The sequence below is a fragment of the Aythya ferina genome, assembly GCF_964211825.1.
Source record: "Aythya ferina genome assembly, contig: HAP1_SCAFFOLD_551, whole genome shotgun sequence".
NCBI classification, from domain to species: Eukaryota; Metazoa; Chordata; class Aves; order Anseriformes; family Anatidae; genus Aythya; species Aythya ferina.
In genome coordinates, this window is record NW_028181060.1 from 1 (window position 1) to 21,223 (window position 21,223).

Below are 21,223 nucleotides of genomic sequence, written 5' to 3' on the forward strand. Positions count from 1 at the left end.
TTTGGGAGTGTCCACCATCGTGTTTGTGAGACCTGCAGCCCTGAGGTATGCTGAGAGGAGTTTGCTCTAGATACCCTGCAGGAGCCAGGAGACACCGACTAGGCAAAGCCTTGAGTTTGGTGAGAGAGGAGGCACAGACGTCGAGGCAGGATAGACTCCCATGATGTTTGCACAGGAGGATGTGTCAGAGAGGTCTGTCACCAGTTGTAGGACAACCCTCCTTTCACTCCTTACATTGAAAAGGCAGAAGTCTTAATTTTTTGGAATTTGCTTTTCCTCTGCTGTACAACCTAGGATGAGAAAGCTTTAAGGCACTTTCCTGTCCAGCCTGGGTACGTGGGAGGACAGCTTTGGGGTGATGACCTCCTGGAGGACTCCTACAGGAGAACTGCCTTTTCTGGGTGAATCTGTGTGTGCCTTTGGACTAGCCATGTCTCCTGGGATTCCCTTTTTATGCTGAGGTTGCACATGATGCATTCCATGGGATGAAGGTTCTATGATTATATGAAATGTCCTGATGGCCTTAATGCTCCCATGTTCTTCAGCTAATGAGCTGATGTTCTTCAGCTCTCAGGAAACTGAAGAACACATAATATTATTATTTTGTTATTTCTGCTTTTGTTATTATAATTAGCATTATTATGCAGAGATTTGATGAAAGCTGTTTTTGACTTTCAAGTTCTTGTTGGAACCTAGTTAGTTCTTCCCTGGGGTTGCATGTCATTCCACCCCAGCAGGACACAGCCACACACCTGGGGTTGCTTCACTGCAAGATTCTTCACCCATTTCTGGGGACCTGAAGAGGAGGCATTGTTACTGGGTAGTAGAAGAAGGAAAGGGGAGAGATGGTAGAAACAGAAGGAGCTATCTGTTCCCAGAAGAAACAGAATCATCACCAGAGAACTGGGACCATAGGATATGATGTAAAACCTCATAAACCCTAGTTCATCAAGAGTGTGCAGAAGTGCAGACATTTATTCCCAGCTGTGAAGTTGTTTTCTGCAGAAGCAACACATATCACTACTGGAGGAGGGAAAACCCCAAGCAGGGATACCTCAGGCATGCTTAGAACAAGAATTTTCTCCTCCCCATTCCCTTCTTTGTTCCTCTTGCCCAAGTCACTTCCTGCAGGTCTGTTTTCTTGAGTCTCTTGGTGGGAACGTGTTATTTCTGAGTTTCTCACACATACAGGAGGTTTGATCTCAGTATCCACCTCAGGTATCCTGTCCTCACTGCCTTTCTGAGGCAACCACAGTCTAAGCATTGCAGAGATGCTCTTGAAGTATTGGGAGAATGAATGATAGATCAGCCAGATCCTCTTTCCCAAAGGGACTGGTGTGAGAGGAAAGAGAAGATGAAAATGCTTCTGTCCTGTAACTGTTCTCCCCATATACCCCTGGACAAGGCAGATTTTGCCATTTGATGTGCAAAAAGCTCGTGGTCCATTCTGATCTATGGGCTCTGTTGTGCACTAAAAGCTGGAAGCAACTGGTCAGAGACTCACCTGAGCCTGGCACTACCATTCAAAAAGCTTCTTTGTCCTCTGTCTTTTTCCCAAAGTTCTGTCAGGGTGGACTGTCCCCGAGTGGGCATTTCTAGAGCACATTACAGTGCAGGCACACAACTTCAGCAAGACCTAGATTCCCCCAGGCCCCAAGAAACAGGGGATCCCAAGTGGGGAGGAACACAGGAGATGATCCATGGTTTTCTTGTGCATTACACATATTCCTCTGACTTTTTCCACCACTCCAAGGGACACTGTCTGAAAGGGACCTGTTGCTATGTGTCCTTCTGTCACATTCCTCTGGGAATGATGAAAGGCCCCCTCCTGTGCTCACCACATACCCTGCCAACTAAGGCAATATCTTTCTTCCCTGGCAACATAAGACCACCATAAGAAGCATCATGTGGAGGGTGTAGGTGGGATGCAGAAAAATTTAATGACTCTGACGAAACAAACAAGGTCACTTCTAGAGGAGGAGACAGAAGTGTAATTTAGTGCACCCTCAGCAAATTTGCAGATGTCACCAAGCTGAGTGCTGTGGTTTATACAATAGAAGGAAAGGATGCCATCCAAAGGGACCTGGACAAGCTTGAGAAGTAGGCCCATGTAAACCGTACGAGGTTCAACAAGTCTAAGTGCAAGGTGTTGTACCTGGGCCAGGGCAATCCCAGACAGGAGTACAGACAGGAGAAGAACTTAGTAAGAACAGCCCTGCAGAGAAGGGGGGATCTGGTGGATGCAAAGCTTAACATGAGGTGTCAGTGTGCACTTGCAGCCCACAAGGCCAACTGCATCCTGGTCTGCATCAAAAGAGGAGTGGCCAGTAAGTCAAAGGAGGGGATTTTTCCCTTCTGCCCTTCTGCCCTTTCTTTTCCTTTTGCCCTTGTTAGGCCCCACTTGGAGTACTGTATCCAAGTCTGGGGTCCCCAGAACAAGAAGGATGTTAATCTGTTAGAATGGGTACAGAGGAGGATCATGAAGATGATCAGAGGCCTGGAGCACTTCTCCTTTGAAGAAAGGCTGAGAAACCTGGGGCTACAGAAGAGAAGGGTCTTAGGTGACCTTATTGCGGCCTTTCAGTACTTGAAGGGGGCTTATAAAAAAGATGGAGAAAGACTCTTTATTTTGGTAGATAATTATACGTGAACGGTCTTAAACTAAAAGAGGACAGATTTAGACTAGACATTAGGAGGAAATTCTTCACTGTAAGGGTAATGAGGTACTGGAACAGGTTACCAAGAGAAGTTGTGGATGCTCCATCACTGGAGGTGTTTAAGACCAGGTTAGATGAGGCCCTGGGCAACCTAATCTAGTGGGTGGCCTATGGCAGGAAGGTTGGAACTAGATGATGTTTAAGGTCCCTTCCAACACAAGCCATTCTATGATTCTATGATCCTATGAACTCTGTGCCTATCAACCATGGCAGAGATGCCACAGGGCATCCATCTGCCTACCCCACAAAAGGAGAGGGGACAGCAGATCCCCTAGGCTGGGTATGGGAGAGGGTTTTATGGTGTAGAAGAACATTAGAAAGGAAGAGAGTGGAGAGAGCAGAAGACATGCAAATTAGGCTTTGGTCATGTTTTCAGAGAGACCCTGCTTCTTTCCTTTGGAAGGGGGACACTGGATGCTCAGCCTCTCCAACATCAATCTATCCTCAGTCTGTAATCAACTTCTGTGTTTCCAGGGGTCGTCGTATGTTCTGACACCAATAGTTTAACAGGGGTTGCACCTTCTGAAATAATAGTGGCTGGTAATACATGAGAGGTCATAGCACCCAGAGGTGATGGGGACTCCGTCACAGCTGAGGATGCTGCCAACAGCAGCAGAGGTGAAGGATCCCACAGCAATGTTCTGCGGGAAGGAGCTGAGGATGGAGCTGGGCAGGGTCACCACCACAGGAGAGGGCTGGATGACAACTGAGCCCTCAATCTGCCCCAGGCAGATTGCTGGTAGTGCTGGGGAGCATGACATAGAAACCCCCACCTGCCATCCTTTTTTTAGTCCCCACTCCACTGACAAGCACTGGATGTCCTGGATATGGGGGGACTGTACTCAACTGTTAAATTTCTGGGGCCAGCCTTGTTGCTTCACCAGCAGCTATCTCTTCCTTTCTCTTTTGCAGCAATCAGCTTCTCATTTTTTTTCCCTCATTTCTCTGCAAGATTCACTTTTTGAACTTCTTCTGTAGTTGATTCTTTCTGGACATGACGAAGCAGTTCTGAACAAGATACTGTGTTGCCCCTTTTTAGAAATCCAGGCATAGTAACATGATGGAATACTGAGAGAGAGCATTAAGAACATGGCTTGGGCTGACCAAGCAGCCTTTAAATTCCAGTTTGAGAATCAGAAAGCCAAAATTAACAATGGAAAGAAAATTTCCTACAATGAAAAATAGCAATACTTCGAGAAGACAAGAAAAACATTTAAAATTAGTGTCTGGTCATCTTCCAAGCATTTAGCCACCTTGTTCAGAAAAAGCTGAACAAGGAAAAGTAGAGAAAAAGAATATTTACGTCTTTTTTTTTTGTTTTTGTTTTCATTGTTTGTTTCTCTTGCAACATTCTTAAGCTTTATTTCTCTCCATCTTGTTTGAAACAAACATTGTGTTCTTGCTGATGATCATGTATGGGAGTGTTTCTGTTGTCTTGCTGGAATTTCTATGATTTGGGAACTTCGTTTTGGGCATAAAATTATTGTACATGATACAGTGCTGTGGGACACAATGAAATCTTTCACTAGCAACATGGATAGCAAAAAGAACTTAAAAATCTTTTTGAAACCTTAGTAACTAATTTTCTATCAAATACTGCAAATTTGTCAGACCTACCTGGTTATTTGAAACTGAAACAAGAGAAGAAGGCAGGAACAAGGAAAAAAAAAAGAATCTGGACTTCCAGGAGGGTTGTGAAATAAAGTGGGTGAATGGATGCCTGGAGAAGGATGGACAAATGTTTATATAGCTGTCTATATGGAAGTAGAGTGCAAGGAAGAGAGAGGAGATGGAGGGAGAAGGAGAGTGGCAGTGTTCAAGAGAAGACATGAGAAGAGCCACTTAGGCAAGGAAAAGGCTTTTTGTTTGATGTTTACTGTTGCCCTTATTGCAGCATTAAACCTCACTCTGACATGATCTCCTTCTGAAATCTTTCAGCCATGGCAAAGGAGAACAGGACTTTTGGGACTGGATTCATTCTGAGCTCAACAGACCATCCTGGCTGTCACATCATCCCATTGGTAATTATCTTCTCCACCTCTCTCCTAATTCTGATGGGAATGGTCTTCCCCTTGTCACTGTGGTGAGTGACCACCCCTGAGGATTCCAATGGATTTCTTCCTCAGCCCGCTCACCTTCTTGGAGTTCTGGTATACCACCAGTAATGCTCCCAAAACACTGGAAACTTTCCATGTCATCAGGAAAGGTCATTTGTGTTTCTAGCTGCTTGGTACAGTCATTTTTCCACTTCTTCTAGGTATCACTGAATTTCCAGTCTTCTCAATATTGCACTTTGATTACCACACACAAGGCTTTGCATTACACCTCACCACAGTCATAAGACAGAAACTGCTTCCTCCTCTCCTTAGGAGCATGGGTGTGGAGGGTGTACCAGGAACACCATTGTCTGTTTCTGCTGTGGTGGTGGGCCTCTTCTGAGCCTGGCCTGTGGGGCTATGATGCTGAGCGAGACCCCTGACTTTATCCTTTCTGCCCTCATCATCTGAAACATGCTGCTTTTCATGGCAGACTCCTACATCTACATCCTCTTTGCCGTTCTCTCTCTTCCCTTGTCTTTCACTCACCAAAAGGCATTCTGTGCTTGTGCCTCCAATCTCACCACAGTTCCCATTCTCTGAGGACCTTTCTGTCAATATTTGCACTTTGCTTGACAGTGCGCTGCAAGTGAGACTGGCATGGCTTGGGAACTGGAATAGATTCTCCAGGGAAGTGGTCACAGCATGAAGCCTGCTGGGGTTCAAGAAGCGTTTGAACAACACTCTCAGACCTGAGGTTTCATTTCCAGGTACTCCTGCGTAAAGCCAGAGGAGAGGGACTCAATGATCCCTGTTTGTCTGATCTAACTCAGGCTATCCAACAGTTCTGTTATTCTATGGTTTTTAGACACAATGAGATGCTACGTGCTTTTTTAAATGTTGGCCTTTTTTTCCTGTCCTTAACTTGTGCTGCAGGCTGGGAATAAGAAAGATGGCATCAACAATTTGACTTGTTTTCTAGAAGGATTATGTTGTTTCCAAGACAAAGGTGAATCTCCAAATTGTGAGTGTGCTCCTCCATCTCAGACTTCAGTGTAAGCCAGGAGGTAATTCTGGCTCAGGAGCACCTATTGATTATTGCTTTAAGCTGGGCAACAGATGTGTTATGTGTAGAAGGTCTCGGTCCCCAGGTGAGAGCTGGGGCTGGAACGCAGGCCAAGGCCAGACCCCAGAAAGACCTGGCTGAAGGCTCCATCCAGTGAGCTCCATCCAGCCCTACAACACCTAGGAGCCTGGTGTGGTGGTTTTACCTTGCTGGGCAGCTGAACTTTATCACAATCACTCTCTCACTCCCTCTCCTTTTAAGAAGAGGGGGAGAAGAAAGCATGCTGGAAATTAAAATTAAAATAACAACTCACAGCTTGAGATAAGGATAATTTAATTAAAGGGAAAATGAAGAGGGAAAAAAAAAATAAAAGAAGGAAAAAAAAAAAAAGGAAAGGCTGCACAGAAGCACAGAGAGAGAGAAAAGAAATTACTCTCTACTTCTCATCAATGAGCAATGTTGGTCCACATCCTGGGAAGCAGGCCCTCTACATGCATAGCTGTTGTTTTATAGGACAGACATCTTCATAACAAGAGATCCTCCTCTGCATTGCCTTTCCTACCTTTTATTGTTGTGTGACATCATATGGTACGGAATATCCCTTTGGACGGTTTAAGTTAGCTGTCCTGGTAATGTCCCCTCCCCAGCTCTTGCCCACCCCCACTCTGCTGACTCTTGGGGGTGGGGTTTGAAGGAAATCTTGATGTTATGTCAATTTTGCTCATCAGTAGACAAAACACTGGTATGATAACAAAACTGTTCTAGCTAAAATTCTGAAGCACAGCACTATATGGGCAGGTGCTGGGAAAGTTAACTTCATCCCAGCCAGACCCAGTACACCTGGTGAGGCCAGGTTGAAAAAATTAGGCCAGGCACAGACACACATACAGCAGAGCTTGGTCAGGGCTGTACTAGGCCTGAGCTTGTGCAGAGACCCTGGGCCAGGGGCCAGGACAGAGCTGGGAGCTGTGGAAGCCCTGGGTTTTGGTGGGCTTGGTTCTGATGCTCATTGCACTGCCATTTGAGCCAGCACTGCCTCCCAGAGAACCTGGTCTGGGGATAGGTTCTCCTGCTCACCCCATGGAGCAATAACACCATCCTTTGTCCTGGTAGTGTGATGCAAGCAGTGTGTGGAGTCCGTGTGAAAGCAAAGCTAAATGGCCCCAAGGTGTGCAGATGTGGGAAGGCCCTGGCCTGGGTGTGGGGAGCAGAGGTGCTGCATGGAGCACAAGAACCACTTCATCCTCATGGCTCTGGGAATGACAGAGGAGCTTGGTGCCTGGGAGAAGAACCCCCAGCGTTTGCCCTGTGGTTGGGTTGCTGCATGCTTTGTGCCATTCAGGGCCTGTACACAGATCCTGCTGAGTGCCCAGTCAGGTCCCATTCTCAATGCAGTGTCTCAGTGGGGCTGGGGATATCTGCACCAACAGAATGCCTTTTTTGGAGCAGAGTGGGGTTGTGGGACCTATGGGGCTTTGGAGTTTCTTAGCCTGATGAAAGCTGTTCCATGTTTGGGAAAGAGAATGCAAGACTGAGCAGCTATTAGTGTTTGGGCACCAGTCCCTGTCCTGGGCCTGCATTCATGCAGAAAGGAGTTGGGAGTGGGAGCTCCAGTGTGTGGGCTTGTATAGCTAGTAGCACCACGAACTACTGTCAGTTTGACCTCATTGCCAGGGAAGCTCATGGAGCAGATTCTCTTGAGAGTCATCACGCAGCACTTGCAGGGCCAGCAGGCGATCAGGCCCAGTCAGCATGGGTTTATGAAAGGCAGGTCCTGCTTGACGAACCTGATCTCCTTCTATGACAAAGTGACGCGCTGGGTGGATGAGGGAAAGGCTGTGGATGTGGTCTACCTTGACTTCAGCAAGGCTTTTGACACCGTCGCCCACAGCATTCTCCTCAAGAAACTGGCTGCTCTTGGCTTGGACTGGTGCACGCTTCATTGGGTTAGAAACTGGCTGGAAAGCCGGGCCCAAAGAGTCATGGTGAATGGAGCCAAGTCCAGTTGGAGGCCAGTCACTAGTGGCGTTCCCCAGGGCTCGGTGCTGGGGCCAGTCCTCTTTAATATCTTCATCAATGATCTGGACGAGGGCATTGAGTGCACCCTCAGTAAGTCTGCAGATGACACCAAGTTAGGTGTGTGTGTCGATCTGCTCGAGGGTAGGAAGGCTCTGCAGGAGGATCTGGATAGTCTGTACAGATGGGCTGAGGTCAACTGCATGAAGTTTAACAAGGCCAAGTGCCGGGTCCTGCACCTGGGGCGCAATAACCCCAAGCAGAGCTACAGGCTGGGAGATGAGTGGTTGGAGATCTGCCAGGCAAAGAAGGACCTGGGAGTATTGGTTGATAGTCGGCTGAATATGAGCCAGCAGTGTGCTCAGGTGGCCCAGAAGGCCAAACAGCATCCTGGCTTGCATTAGAAACAGTGTGACCAGCAGGGCTAGGGAGGTGATCGTTCCCCTGTACTCAGCTCTACTGAGGCCGCACCTTGAGTACTGTGTTCAATTTTGGGCTCCTCGCTACAAGAAGGACATCAAGGTGCTTGAGCGGGTCCAGAGAAGGGTGACGAAGCTGGTGAGGCATCTGGAGAACAAGTCCTATGAGGAGCGGCTGAGGGAGCTGGGCTTGTTCAGCCTGGAGAAAAGGAGGCTCAGGGGCGACCTTATTGCTCTCTACAGATACCTTAAAGGAGGCTGTAGAGAGGTGGAGGTTGGTCTGTTCTCCCACATGCCTGGTGACAGGACAAGGGGGAATGGGCTTAAGTTGCAGCAGGGGAGTTTTGGGTTGGATCTTAGGAAGAACTTCTTTACCTAAAGGGTTGTTAGACATTGGAACAGGCTGCCCAGGGAAGTGGTGGAGTCACCATCCCTGGAGGTCTTTAAAAGACGTTTAGATGTAGAGCTTAGGGATATGGTTTAGTGGGGACTGCTAGTGTTAGGTCAGAGGATAGACTCGATGACCTTGAGGTCTCTTGCAACCTAGAAATTCTGTGATTCTGTGATTCTGTGAACATGTGAATCCCCTCAGCACTATGCATCTTGGCAACAGCTGGGCCATGCAGATTCTGTGCTGAAGGGTGATAGGGCTGCACAGGCAAGTTGAATCTGCTATTCATGCCCAGGAATTCTGTTCATGATCAGGTGGTGGAAGAGAGGGAAAAGTGGAGTAGAGACAGAGGGCCATCCTCAAGACAATCACTCATTCCCAGTTTCAACCATCCTTTCAGAACATCTTTGTCCAAGCCTTCATCCCCAGCACAGCTCCACCCAAAGCAAGATGAACAGTCTTCCCCAAGAGATGGCACCTCCAAGGTCAAGGGAACATGCCTAGGTAGAAATGTCACAACTGAAGGACTGGTGGCCATTGGGTGTGGAGGAACTAGGGATGTCTACCTCAGCTTCAAGAGACAGTGACTGAAAGATGACTTGTTGCAGTGTGCCCCGCCCTCCGATGCACAGAGGAGCGAGGCTGTGCCCACAGCTAATTCCCACCAAAGCAATGGCTTTCTCTCTTGGCCATCTCTATGCAGATGGAAAGACCAGACCAGGACACACTTTGGGATGCTGCAAACATTTATTGAGTCTCAGGAGGGAAATGAGGTGACTGAGAAGGGAAATCAGGTGAGGAGGCCCTGAGAGCAGAGAGCAGAATGAACATACAAAAGTTTTTCAGCTTTTCCTACAGCACAGTTGCCACAAGGTATCCATCTTTCTTGCCCACAAATGGAGAGAGGCATGCAGGTCAATCCAGGCTGGTTTATGGGGGCCTCAGAGAAAGCAGAGGGTAACAAGGAAAAAAAAAGAAAAAGAGTGAGTAACCGGAAAACAGGAAAGGTAGGCATTGGCTGTGTTGTCAGAGAACCCAGGCTGGCCCCGTCCAGTCTGTCTTTACAGGACAAGGCAAAGATGGTCAGCTTCTCTTAAAACAACAGCAAAAAGTTTGTTCTTCTGTCCAGCAGCATGTTGTGAGTTCCTGGGGTCCTGGTCCGGGAAAGGGTCTGGCATCTTTAGCAGGGGCGGCAACAGTAGCGGCTGGCAATACAAGAGAGGTCACAGCACCCGGAGTTGATGGGGACTCCGTCACAGCTGAGGATGCTGCCAACGGCAGCGGAGGTGGAGGATCCCACAACGGTGTTCTGAGGGAAGGAGCTGAGGATGGGGCCGGGCAGGGTCACCACCACGGGAGAGGGCTCAATGACGACGGTGGAGTTCTGGCACTGCCTGACGCAGGGCTCGTTGCAGCTGCTGGCCAGCGGGGTTGGGCCACAGGGCTGGCACGGCAGGCAGGGCTGGCACTGGTTGTAGCAGGACATGTCTTGGGGCAGGAGGTTCACCTGGGAGAGAAGGCAGGGAGGAAGCAGAACATGGGGATGCATGACGAGCAGCCTGTCACCACACCCTACCAAACCAAGACACAGGCCATGCTGGAAGCTCGAGACTGTGCAGGGATGTGTGAGGCCTCTTGGCCTAATCCTGACAGGGCCTAAAAAGAGCTACCAGGGCCTATCTCGCTACAGCTGAGGTTCTAGCCAAGAAGCCATTGTAGTACACACCCAGACTTCCTCCATGGCAAACCTTCTCCCCGCTTCCCTCTCCCACTACCAGCAGCCCCAAGATTTGACATGGAACAGAGCTGATTGCAGCTAAGAGGTCCATAGAACTGAGACTCCCTTGTGGAGAATGAGATGGACAAGAAGGGGCTTCACACTCACCTGGTTCCTAAGGAGGAGAAGGCCAGAGAAGTGGATGAGGGAGCACAGGGCTGGGCTGGCTTTTATAGTGGACCTTAGCTGCTCCATGTCCAGAGGCATCCCTTGAAGCTGTGATTATTTTCTGACAAGCTCCTCTTGAATGCAAAACATCCCAGCTAATGATATGGGCTGTGTGTTTCCTTCCTGTGCTGCTGTTTTTCATTTCCTGCTTTATGCCCTTTCCTCAATTAAGGCAACTTTTGAGTGGCAGGTAGGGAGGCCCAAGCATTTCCGTGCAACACATTTCAGTGTGGGCAGAAGACTCAGCTCATGTGCTGGAAGGGTCCAGGAAAGGCAAGTGATGTCAGCCTGGGTGACTCCTTAGGGGCTCTTTGGGACCCTTTTGTCCAGAGGTGGCCCAGCTCCCAGGTTGTGACCCTATCCCACTAAATGCCGCTCTCAGGGTAAACCTTCTGACATGTTTTGCCTCCTTCTGTTCTCATACAGGAATACCCATTTTTGGGTCAAGTTTGTGCATGGCCCTTTACTGATCTCGAAAACAAACAAACAAACAAACAAAAACAACAACGACAACAAAAACAAAACAAACATACAAAAAAAAAAAAAACACAAAACAATAAGCAAAACAAAACCAACCAACCAACCAACCAAACAAAAAAGAACAAACAAACAAAAAACAAAAACACAAGGACACACGGGTAATTTAGTGTCTGTTTTTGTAAGATAGAAAAAGAAGAGGATCCTAATGTGAAAGAAGCTTATTTTTGTCACGACACTCAGCAGAACAGGTGGGCATGGGGCACTCCAGCAGTTTCTCTTATCACAACCAGTCTCTGAGGATAAGCAGAATGACTTTGACATGTTAGCACTATGCTAATTATGTAACCTATCAGAGGCTATGGGATTGTACAAACATGTAAATATACTGCAAAGGATTGTATAAAGAGTGGCATGGAAAGGCCTTATACTTGCCAGCTTTTGAGGGAAACCACTGCATACCCAGACTTGTGCAACTCTGAAATAAACAATCCCTTGACTTAGTGTGTGGATTGGCTCACTGCATACCACATAATGAATCCAGTGTTTTTATTGGACAACAATATCTGCCAGCCATACACTTGTGAGTCTCATTCCTTGATACCTGTGCCTTCTCTACTGCCTCCCCTTTTCTTTGCCTGCCTTGCCTGCACCTGCCTGCCAGCACTATGTTTGGGCTGTTCAGATATCCTCTTGGGAAGTCTGAAGGCTCTGACTCTCAGGGACGCCTGAAGGAACAACCCTGCAGGCCCTTCAGACTGCCACTCTTCCTGCCAAGCCTTCAAAGCTGTGTCAGGTTTCTGCTAACAGATGACCAAATACATTTCAAAGAGCCAGGGACCTTGAGGCATATTGTTTTGCTTCTTTGTCACAATCACTGAGGGCTCATCTTACATACCAGAAGCCATTTCCACAGAAGCTCAACTTTGGAAAAACCAAAGTATCACCAACACCATGAAATGGCTCTCCTTCTTTCAGAATCCAAATCAGCTTCTTCAACTGCTCAGGAAATTTCTTTCCACTCCATGCGTGCCCCTTTCTTGTCCAGCGCTTCCCCCCCCCTCCCCCCCCCCCGCTACAGGGTGTCTCCCAAGTCCTATGCCTCTTCTCTGTCACTCCTTCACCTGAGAGATTTCTGAGCAAAGGGGTTTCAGAGTGCAACCAGCAAAGTGATTTCCAGTTGCGCCAGAGGGATGCTCAGCCTAGTGGGTACTTCATCCAAGCTCAGCTCCCTTCTGCAAACACAGAAGCGGCTCCCATCCACAGTTTTCTTCACTTGCCAAGGACATGTGCGCAGAACTTCACCCAAGGTTTATATACTGCTAACAGTCTCCTGGAGCTTTCAGAGTAGGCAATAAAGAGTAGGGCAATTAAGAAACCTATGTCCCCAGGAATTGCCAAGCAGTTAGAGTATTGCAACACAGGCCAGCCATTCCAGGGCAATGGGCCATCCCAACAAACCAGAAATGTTTGTCAGAGCTCTGCCTGGGTCTCTTTCTTGCGGTCTACCTCACACCTCAGCCCTGGCAGGGCCAGACCTTCACCTGGGCTAAACTGGTTACTTTCTCTTGTAGCTGTGACTGACTGCATTCTTCCGACACCAGGAAAGGCAAAGAGTTTACCCCAGAACACCTTTGGATACTCCCTCTTGCCTGCACAGTTGATTCCTTCTGGACATGACAAAACTGTACCAAGCAGGGCCATACGTGGATCCATAAGGAAACAGCGCTGTAATTGAGCAAGGACATGACACCCTGTTGATGGAAGCTGTTACAGAGGTAACCTGCCTGTAATGGGAAAGTGCCAACATCAGGTGGCAGCTGAGCACTGACAGGAGAAATGTCTGCCAGCCTGAGAACTGGGCCTTGAAATCATGGGCATCCTTAAAGTGCATCTGGGCACCAGAGAACTGCAGACATCCTGAAGATACCCTCAACAAAGGCAAAAGGAGGAACACAGGATAAACTTCTTGCCCGAGAAGGAGGAAAAAAATAAATAAATAAAAGGGTCTGGGAAAGCAGAAATAAGTGTGAGGAGTTTCCTGTGAGTGCAGGTGTCACACTGTCATGGCCACGTCCCTAGGGGGAGAGGGCGATCAACTCTTGCACAGAGCTTCCCTGGAGCAGATGTGGTCCTGACACTGGAGGGGCCTCAGAGGTCCTGGGTCTGAGGAAAGCTTCTCCATTCTTGCAGGCAAGTGGGCACCCCAGAGCAGCATGGATGCATGGGCATTGCTTGCTGTCCTTGGGCTGCCCCTGCCCAAGGGGTTTTTGGGTCCTCAGAAACTGGATATTACCGTGTGTGGCCCAGTGTGCCTAATACCCATGCTGAGTTGTGAAGGGAGTTTGTCCTGCATGTATGCCAACACCTGGGCCCTGCCAAGTGCTGTTCTGGAGGCGGTTGGGCCATATGGTGTATATGTTGTGCTCCCTGTTTGCTGGACCGGTGTGGGTAGCTGTGGGCAGAGACGCTGTAAGACAAGGGTGGATGTTCACTTGCCAGAGGCCAGTCTTCTTCAGCTCCAATGGCCAGTGCCCAAGAGAGGTCCATCTGCAGTGTGTTGCAACCACCTTTGGGCTCCCCTCCTTGGCAGAGGTGGCACTCCCCTTTTGATTGCCCTGCACTGGCACTACACAGTCACCAACAGCTTCTTCTGGGGCCTGCTACCCGTCACACTGCTAGTCTCTGCTGAGAGCTTCTGCACAGCTGTGCTCCTTGATTACAACAGCACCATCAGTTTTCCAGCGCACTTCCTGTCCTCCTTCAGCTCCTGCGGGTGTTACTTGTTGCCTTCTAGAAGCAGACATGTCAGGAGACAGAAGATGCTCTCCACTCACTCTCACTTGACTGCGGTTATGTTGTGCCTGGGGCCTTCCTCCCTCCTCTGTACCAATGAAATTGCTATTGTCTCCCTCAAAAAAGTGGCATCCATCTTCTCCAGTGGTGTGATGCCTCCCATCCCATCCCATCCCATCCCATCCCATCCCATCCCATCCCATCCCATCCCATCCCATCCCATCCCATCCCATCCCATCCCATCCCATCCCATCCCATCCCATCCCATCCCATCCCATCCCATCCCCTTCCTTCTCTCCTTCTCCTACCCCCCCACCCCCCCAATCTCCACTCCCGTCCTCTCCCCTTTCCATTCCCCTTCCTTTCTCTGTCTCTCCCAATCTGCGATAGCCATGGATGTTTTCTTCCCCTCCAAGGGTCAGTGCCCAACACACTGCAGACCCTCTGCAGTGTGTTGCAACCTCACATTCTTCTGGGAGTGGGGAAGGGGCTCCATAAACACCCATCTTATACCCACCGAGGGCAAAGCCATTATCACAGAATCACAGAATTTCTAGGTTGCAAGAGACCTCAAGATCATCGAGTCCAACCTCTGACCTAACACTAACAGTCCTCCACTAAACCATATCCCTAAGCTCTACATCTAAACGTCTTTTAAAGACCTCCAGGGATGGTGACTCCACCACTTCCCTGGGCAGCCTGTTCCAATGTCTAACAACCCTTTAGGTAAAGAAGTTCTTCCTAAGATCCAACCCAAAACTCCCCTGCCGCAACTTAAGCCCATTCCCCCTTGTCCTGTCACCAGGCATGTGAGAGAACCTCCACCTCTCTACAGCCTCCTTTAAGGTATCTATAGAGAGCAATAAGGTTGCCCCTGAGCCTCCTTTTCTCCAGGCTGAACAAGCCCAGCTCCCTCAGCCGCTCCTCATAGGACTTGTTCTCCAGATGCCTTACCAGCTTCGTCACCCTTCTCTGGACTCGCTCAAGCACCTCGATGTCCTTCTTGTAGCGAGGAGCCCAAAACTGAACACAGTACTCGAGGTGCGGCCTCACCAGAGCCGAGTACAGGGGGACGATCACCTCCCTAGCCCTGCTGGCCACAGTGCTTCTTATACAAGCCAGGATGCTGTTGGCCTTCTTGGCCACCTGAGCACACTGCATTCTCCCAGAACAGCTCAGGAGGGCATACACGGAGGGATGAAACATCTACAGCCAAGACTGGGATGCAGAATTCTTTAATGAGTGTACAGAGCAAAAGCAGGTCACTCTGAGCTGAGACCCCTCTTCTGAGAAGAGCACAAAGAAAAGGGAGAGAAGGAGGTAGATGAAGGGGTGGAAGGAGAGGCATGAGCCATGTTTTCAGAAAGCGTAGGCTGGCCCCTTCCTGCCAGCATTTGCCAGAGGAGCTGAAAAGGTCAGACATTCTGAAAGCAATGGCCGGAAGATTCCTCCTTTTTGTAGCACCGTATATGAAGTTCCTGGGAGAAGAACCCCAGGGCCATGGCCACTGGCTTCTTTAGCAGGGCAGGCACCTTCTGCCACAGTAGCGGCTGGAAATGCCAGAGAGGTCACAGCAGCCGGAGGTGATGGGGACTCCGTCACAGCTGAGGATGCTGCCAACGGCAGCGGAGGTGGAGGATCCCACAACGGTGTTCTGCGGGAAGGAGCTGAGGATGGGGCCAGGCAGGGTCACCACCACGGGAGAGGGCTCAATGACGATGGTGGAGTTCTGGCACTGCCTGACGCAGGGCTCGTTGCAGCTGCTGGCCAGTGGGGTCGGGCCACAGGGCCGGCATGGCAGGCACTGGTTGTAGCAGGACATGTCTTGGGGCAGGAGATGCACCTGGGAGAGAGGGCAGAGAGGAAGTAGAGCACATGGATAGGTGACTTACCAGCTCAGTTACCCCATCACAAAAGGGCCAAGGCAACTGCTGAGGGTGGAGGTAGAGGCTGTGCCAGGAAGCACATGGTGTTCATCGCTTTGTCCTGACAGGGCCCTTCAAAGAGCAGCCTGGCCCAGGAACACCCTCACATAGTACATAAACCAAAAGCTTCCTCAGACCCCTTTCCCAACCTCTCCCTATACAGAACTTCTCTATCCAGCCCTCTCCCATGGCAAGGAACTCCAAGGCACTGAACTCCATAGCTCTGAGCCACCATCGGATTTGATGTCTATTGATGCAAGATCCCTTCCACTTTGGAAGAGGAGGAGAGAGGGCTTCAGACTCACCTGGTTCCCAAGGAGGACAAGGCGAGAGAACTGGATGGGAGAGCAGGGAGCTGGACTGCTCTTTATACTGGTCCTTCATTGCCGTAGGCCATGAGACACCCTTAACAAAGCTAATAATTTTTTATCAAGCTCATCTTGAATGCAAACTATCCCAACTAATAATATGTATGGTCTGTGTTGGTTTCCTACACTGCTGCCTTTTCATTTCCAGATTTAGGTCTTGCCCGTGCCCCATTTAAGGATTCTTTGGAGTGTTGGGATGAAAGGCCCAAGGATTTATAGGGCAGGAATGCATTAGCGATGGCAGAAAACTCAAGTGATAGATGTGTCTTGAGCAGTGAGATGATGTCTGTCTGGGTCACTTTGTTGGTTCTGTTTGAAGTGTCATACTCAGGAGGAAGCTCCCACAAGCTTCAGTTGGTTTCTGAAGGACTCCTGTGCATGAGGATGTGTCACATCCTTCCCTTTCCTGCTGTATTTAACTCTTTCTTGGTCCCTAGTTGCCTCCCCAGGTATGCGATTTGTTCTACTGGCTTTTGATCCCATCCCCATTTACATTGCCTTCCAGAATTTATATTCTTTCCCTTTTCAACTCTGACCTTCTCTGTGCAGTCTGTGAGCTGAGGATGGAGCCTGTCAGAGCCACTATCACAGAAACGGATTGGATGATGACTTTGGAATGACACTTGCACTGCCTGCTGCAGGGCTCATTGCAGCTTCTGACAGTGGCATTGGGCTGCCGGGCTTGGCAGAGCAGGCACTGGTCGTAGCAGGACATGTGTTGGGGCAGGAGGTGCAACTGGGAGAGAGGGCAGAGAGGAAGCAGAGTGCAGGGATATGTGAGGAGTAAAATGTCTTCATCCAGACATGATCTGAAAAGAGTGGTCAGGACCAACAAGGAGTCTGCCTCTCTCTTAGATGAAAATCCTACTCAGCCAGGTCCCACATGGTCTCTGAGTCACACCTTTCCTGACTGATCTCTCATGACCACCATCGCCAATACCTAGCACAACATGTATCAGTATTACTGGAAAAGGATATGGGGAAAGGGCTTCATATACACTTGGTTCCCAAGAATAAGAAGATGAGGGAGTTGAGGATCTCATCTGGCTTTTCTGGTGACCCTTTACTGCTCCAGGCCCAGACGTGACCTCCACAGAAGTGATAATTTTGTAGAGTGCTCGTGATGAATGGAAAACTTCACAGTTAATGACATGGGCTGTGGGGCTGTTTCCCCTTTACACTGTCTTTTCATTTCCTGGCTTATGCCACACCCATTCCCTCTTAGAGGCTTCTTCAGAGTTCTGGGATGGAGAGGCCCCTGGATTTCTGGGCTAGGGCTGAGTCAGTGGTGGCAAGGGACTTGGCTCAAGCACCAGATGGGTCCAGTACAGACAAATGATGCTGGCTTGGGGCACTGTGGTGGCGTTGTTATGAACTGTGGTAACAGGAAGGGGCCCAGCTGTTCCCAGCCCTGCAATCCTTGCCTGGTCACCTGAGGGCTTTCCTGCATGTGCATGTGGATGTGCCACGTCTTCCTCTTTCCCTCTCTCCCAACTTGCTCCAACAGTCCTATGGGGTGGGCTTCCAGACAGGTGGGCTCCACTGTGGGGTTTCCAATCTCTTCCCATTAAAGCTGCCCTCTGGAGAAATGGGTTGACCTCCTTGGACTCCTCTCTCTGGGCAGCCCCTGTGCATCCCCACACTGTGCTGTCCTCTCCTCCAGAGCCTTGTCCTGCTCAGAGCACACAGTCGTGCCCTTCCAGAAAGGTCCCCAGCATCTCCTCTGTCAGCTGCCTTTGGCCTCTGCCTCTACCCCATCAGGAATATGTGCACATGTGTGTGGCAGAGCCCTTGTGAACCCATCAGTGGTACTGAGTGCACGCATGTACCTGATGTCTGCACATGCAGACTGGGCACACATGCATGGCCTCATGTTCCTGTGCACACAGTATTAGCATGTGCGTTTGTCAGAACATCTATGGAACTGTGTGTGCATGCATGCACATGCATGTTTGCGTGTGTCCATGGATCTGTGCGTGTAATGTGTATGCATTCTTGGGATGTGCTAGTGTGCACATAATTCACCTGACCCTAGGCATATGTCCAGCTGGTCCCAGGGCCTATAGCGTCATCTTGGTGTCATGATACCAGGCCTACTAACTCCTGGTGGGGAACACCTTTCTCTGAGGAGGGGAAGGATTTTTGTCCTGGAGTAAGCAGGGCTGATTGATAGGGGTTTAAGCTAGATTTGAATGGGGAAAGGGATAAAAGCAGGCCCACCAGTGATAAGCTAGGGGACTACGTGACAATTTTTGATGAACTGCATACTAGTGAGGCCCCACAAGGTCTCCTAGTCTTCCCCACAAGGGGCTAAGTTGAATGAAATACATCTGAATTTTCCTAAACATACACATGAGTCATGAGAAGTAAGGAGATCAGGTCCCTGAAATGCTTGTATACTAATGCACATAGCATGGGAAACAAGCAGGAGGAGCTGGAAGCCACAGTGCCATTAGAAAACTATGATCTAATTGTTATCACAGAGATGTGGTGGGATGAACCAGGGCAATCAGTGCAAAGTTGGGAGATTTAATTGGCTGTAAACAGGAACTAGCCCTCAGTCATCAAGGTCAGACACTTTAGAGCTGGCCCAGCTGCAGCAACTAATTACGATTTACAGGGAGATTTTGGGCCCTTGCTTCACCAGCGGTGACCCGGGACAGCGGCACAACCAGGCAGCACCACCATCTCTCTCTCTTGAGATTGACAGGGAGTGGACATTGCCAGGACAACGGTGACTACTCCCACGCCCTCTGCCTAGAAAAAGCCTCCAGGAGGACAGGGACACCTCGCTGCCCACCATGAAGAGGGAGTGGCCATCAGCACATGTGCACTGGTGAGCAGCTGCTGTGACAAGGAGCAGGAGCTCTGCACCAACTATCAGCAGTGTGCAAGATTACAAACCTACCATGGTGTCCACTAGGCAGAGAGCTCACTCCAAAAAGGCTGTGGCAACCCAGATGGAGGGCCTGCCTAGAGATGTGGTGGTTCAGGCCTCTGGTTGCAGGGAGTGCCTCAGCCTGCTGCTGCCAAGAGAGGGCAGCGGGGAAACCGCCTGTTCTCAGGAAGAAAGTCTTCTCACCATGGTGGCTGAGCTCAAGGAGGAGGTGGAGGGACTAAGAAATGTCAGGGAGTGTAAGCAGGAGATTGATTGGTGGAGTAACTCCCTGGTGTGCCAGAGAGAAGGACGCCAGGGGGATGCCACCCAGAGTGTGGTGGAGCCTCTGCCCTGTCACTATTGGTCAAAGGGAAGGGACCAAAAAGAAGAGGAGGGTTGGAAGCGAGTTCCAGTTTGGCTTTGTGGGCACTCCCCTTCCCTCCCTCCCTATCTTCCCCAGGTACCCCTCCATAATAGGTTTGATGGCCTGGATCTTGAAGGAGAGGTAGGCAAGGATGTGGTGGAAGGCCTGCCTATGAGATCACATAGAAAAAGGCAGTTGACACCATGCCTCAAGACTGACTCCAAAAAGAAAAAAAGAAGGGTAACTGTAGTAGGAGATTCCTTTCTGAGAGGAGCAGAGGGCCCAATATGCAGCATTGACCCTCATCATAGGGAAGTCTACAGTCTACCTGGAGCCCAGATATCACCAGGACACTCCCCAACCTGGTGTAGTCAACAGACTAATACCTGCTTCTGATATTCCAGATAAGTAGGGAGGAAGCTGCATCCCATAATATGAGGGGAATGAAGAAAGACTTAAAGGCTTTGGGATGGTTGTTGAAGGAGTCTGGAGCACAAGCTGTTTTCTCCTCTCTCCTTCCATTCTTGGGTAATGACGTATAACATAATAGAAGGATCCAGTCCATAAATGCTTGGCTATGTGACTGGTGCTACAGGCAGGGCTTTGGGTTCTTTTACAATGTCTGGTTTTATAAAACACCAGGCCTGACAGTAATACACAAGAAAGGTTTATCTCAGAGACAAGAGAGTTCTGAGACAGGAATTAGCAGAGTTTATTTGGAGAGCTTTAAACTAGATTTGAAGGGGGATGGGGCTGTATCTGGGCTTGCACCAGTGGGGCAGCATTATAGCATTGAGGAAGCACTGGGCAACCTCTCACCTTCCTTGGGTTAAATTGGCATGCTCAGCTCGCACCCTCAAATGCCTGTACACCAGCTGAGCATGTGTACAGGAGGAGTTAGAAATCCGTGTTCGGTCAGGAGATTATGATCCGGTGGGAATTACAGAGACATGGTGGGACAGCTCACATGACTGGAACGTGGTCATGGATGGTTATGTCCTTCTCAGGAAAGACAGACCAGAAAGGCGAGGTGTTGGAGCAGCTCTTTATGTGAGAGAGCAACTACAATAGATTGAGTACTGTCCAAGGGTGGATGAGGAGTGAGTTGAGAGTCTGTAGGTGAGAAATAAGAGACAGGCTGGCATGGTGGATATTGTTATCGGTGTCTATTACAGGCCACCAGATTAGTATGAAGAAGTTGACAAGGCCTTCTACAGGCAGCTGAGAGCAGCCTCTCAATTACAGGCCCTGGTTATCATGGGGGATTTCACCTACCCTGACATTTGCCATAAGGCCTACTCAGCCAGCCATCCACAGTTCCTCCAGTGCATTGATGATAACTTCCTGATGCAAATGGTGGATGTGCCAACTAGGAGAGGAGGGCTGCTGGATCTTGTCCTCACTAACAAAAAGGGGCTGGTTGAAGCGGTGAAGGTTGAGGGCAGGCTTGGTAGCAGCAACCATGAGATGGTGGAGTTAAAGATACCATATATCAGGAACAGAATACCCAACAGAATTGCAACCCTGGACTTCAGTAGAGCCAACTTTGGCCTTTCCAAGCAATTGCTAGAGAGAATCCCATGGGACAGGGTGCTTGAATTTAAAGGGGCCCAAGATAGTTGGTTAGAATTCAAGGACTGCTATTTCCAAGCTCAAGATCAGAGCATCCCAACAGGTTGGAAGTCAAGAAAGAGAGCCAGGAGACCTGCATGGTTAAACAGGGAGCTGCTGGGCAAACTCAAGTTGAAGAGGAGAGTTTACAGATCATGGAAGGAGGGGCTGGCCACTTGGGAGGCATATAATGCTGTTGTCAGAGGATGTAGGG

The 21,223-nt window shown here is 49.4% G+C and overlaps 2 protein-coding genes across 2 annotated transcripts; both read right to left on the reverse strand.

Annotated features, from left to right (window-relative positions):
* Positions 1-9,825: 9,825 nt before the first annotated feature.
* On the reverse strand, positions 9,826-10,868 carry LOC311429300 (feather keratin Cos1-1/Cos1-3/Cos2-1-like; the record flags this gene model as incomplete). Its single annotated transcript, XM_084540393.1, has 2 exons — positions 10,531-10,868; positions 9,826-10,152 (listed from the first exon to the last, which is right to left on the reverse strand). Exons 1-2 carry the CDS (start codon positions 10,627-10,629, stop codon positions 9,826-9,828), a joined length of 426 nt encoding a protein of 141 aa, XP_084396519.1. The 5' UTR covers positions 10,630-10,868.
* Positions 10,869-15,379: 4,511 nt separating this feature from the next.
* LOC311429302 (feather keratin Cos2-3-like) lies at positions 15,380-16,172 on the reverse strand (the record flags this gene model as incomplete). The annotated part of the gene is made up of 2 exons (XM_084540395.1): positions 15,380-15,687; positions 16,094-16,172. The coding sequence occupies 2 exons, from the start codon at positions 16,170-16,172 to the stop codon at positions 15,380-15,382; spliced, it is 387 nt and encodes a 128-aa protein (XP_084396521.1).
* Positions 16,173-21,223: the final 5,051 nt, after the last annotated feature.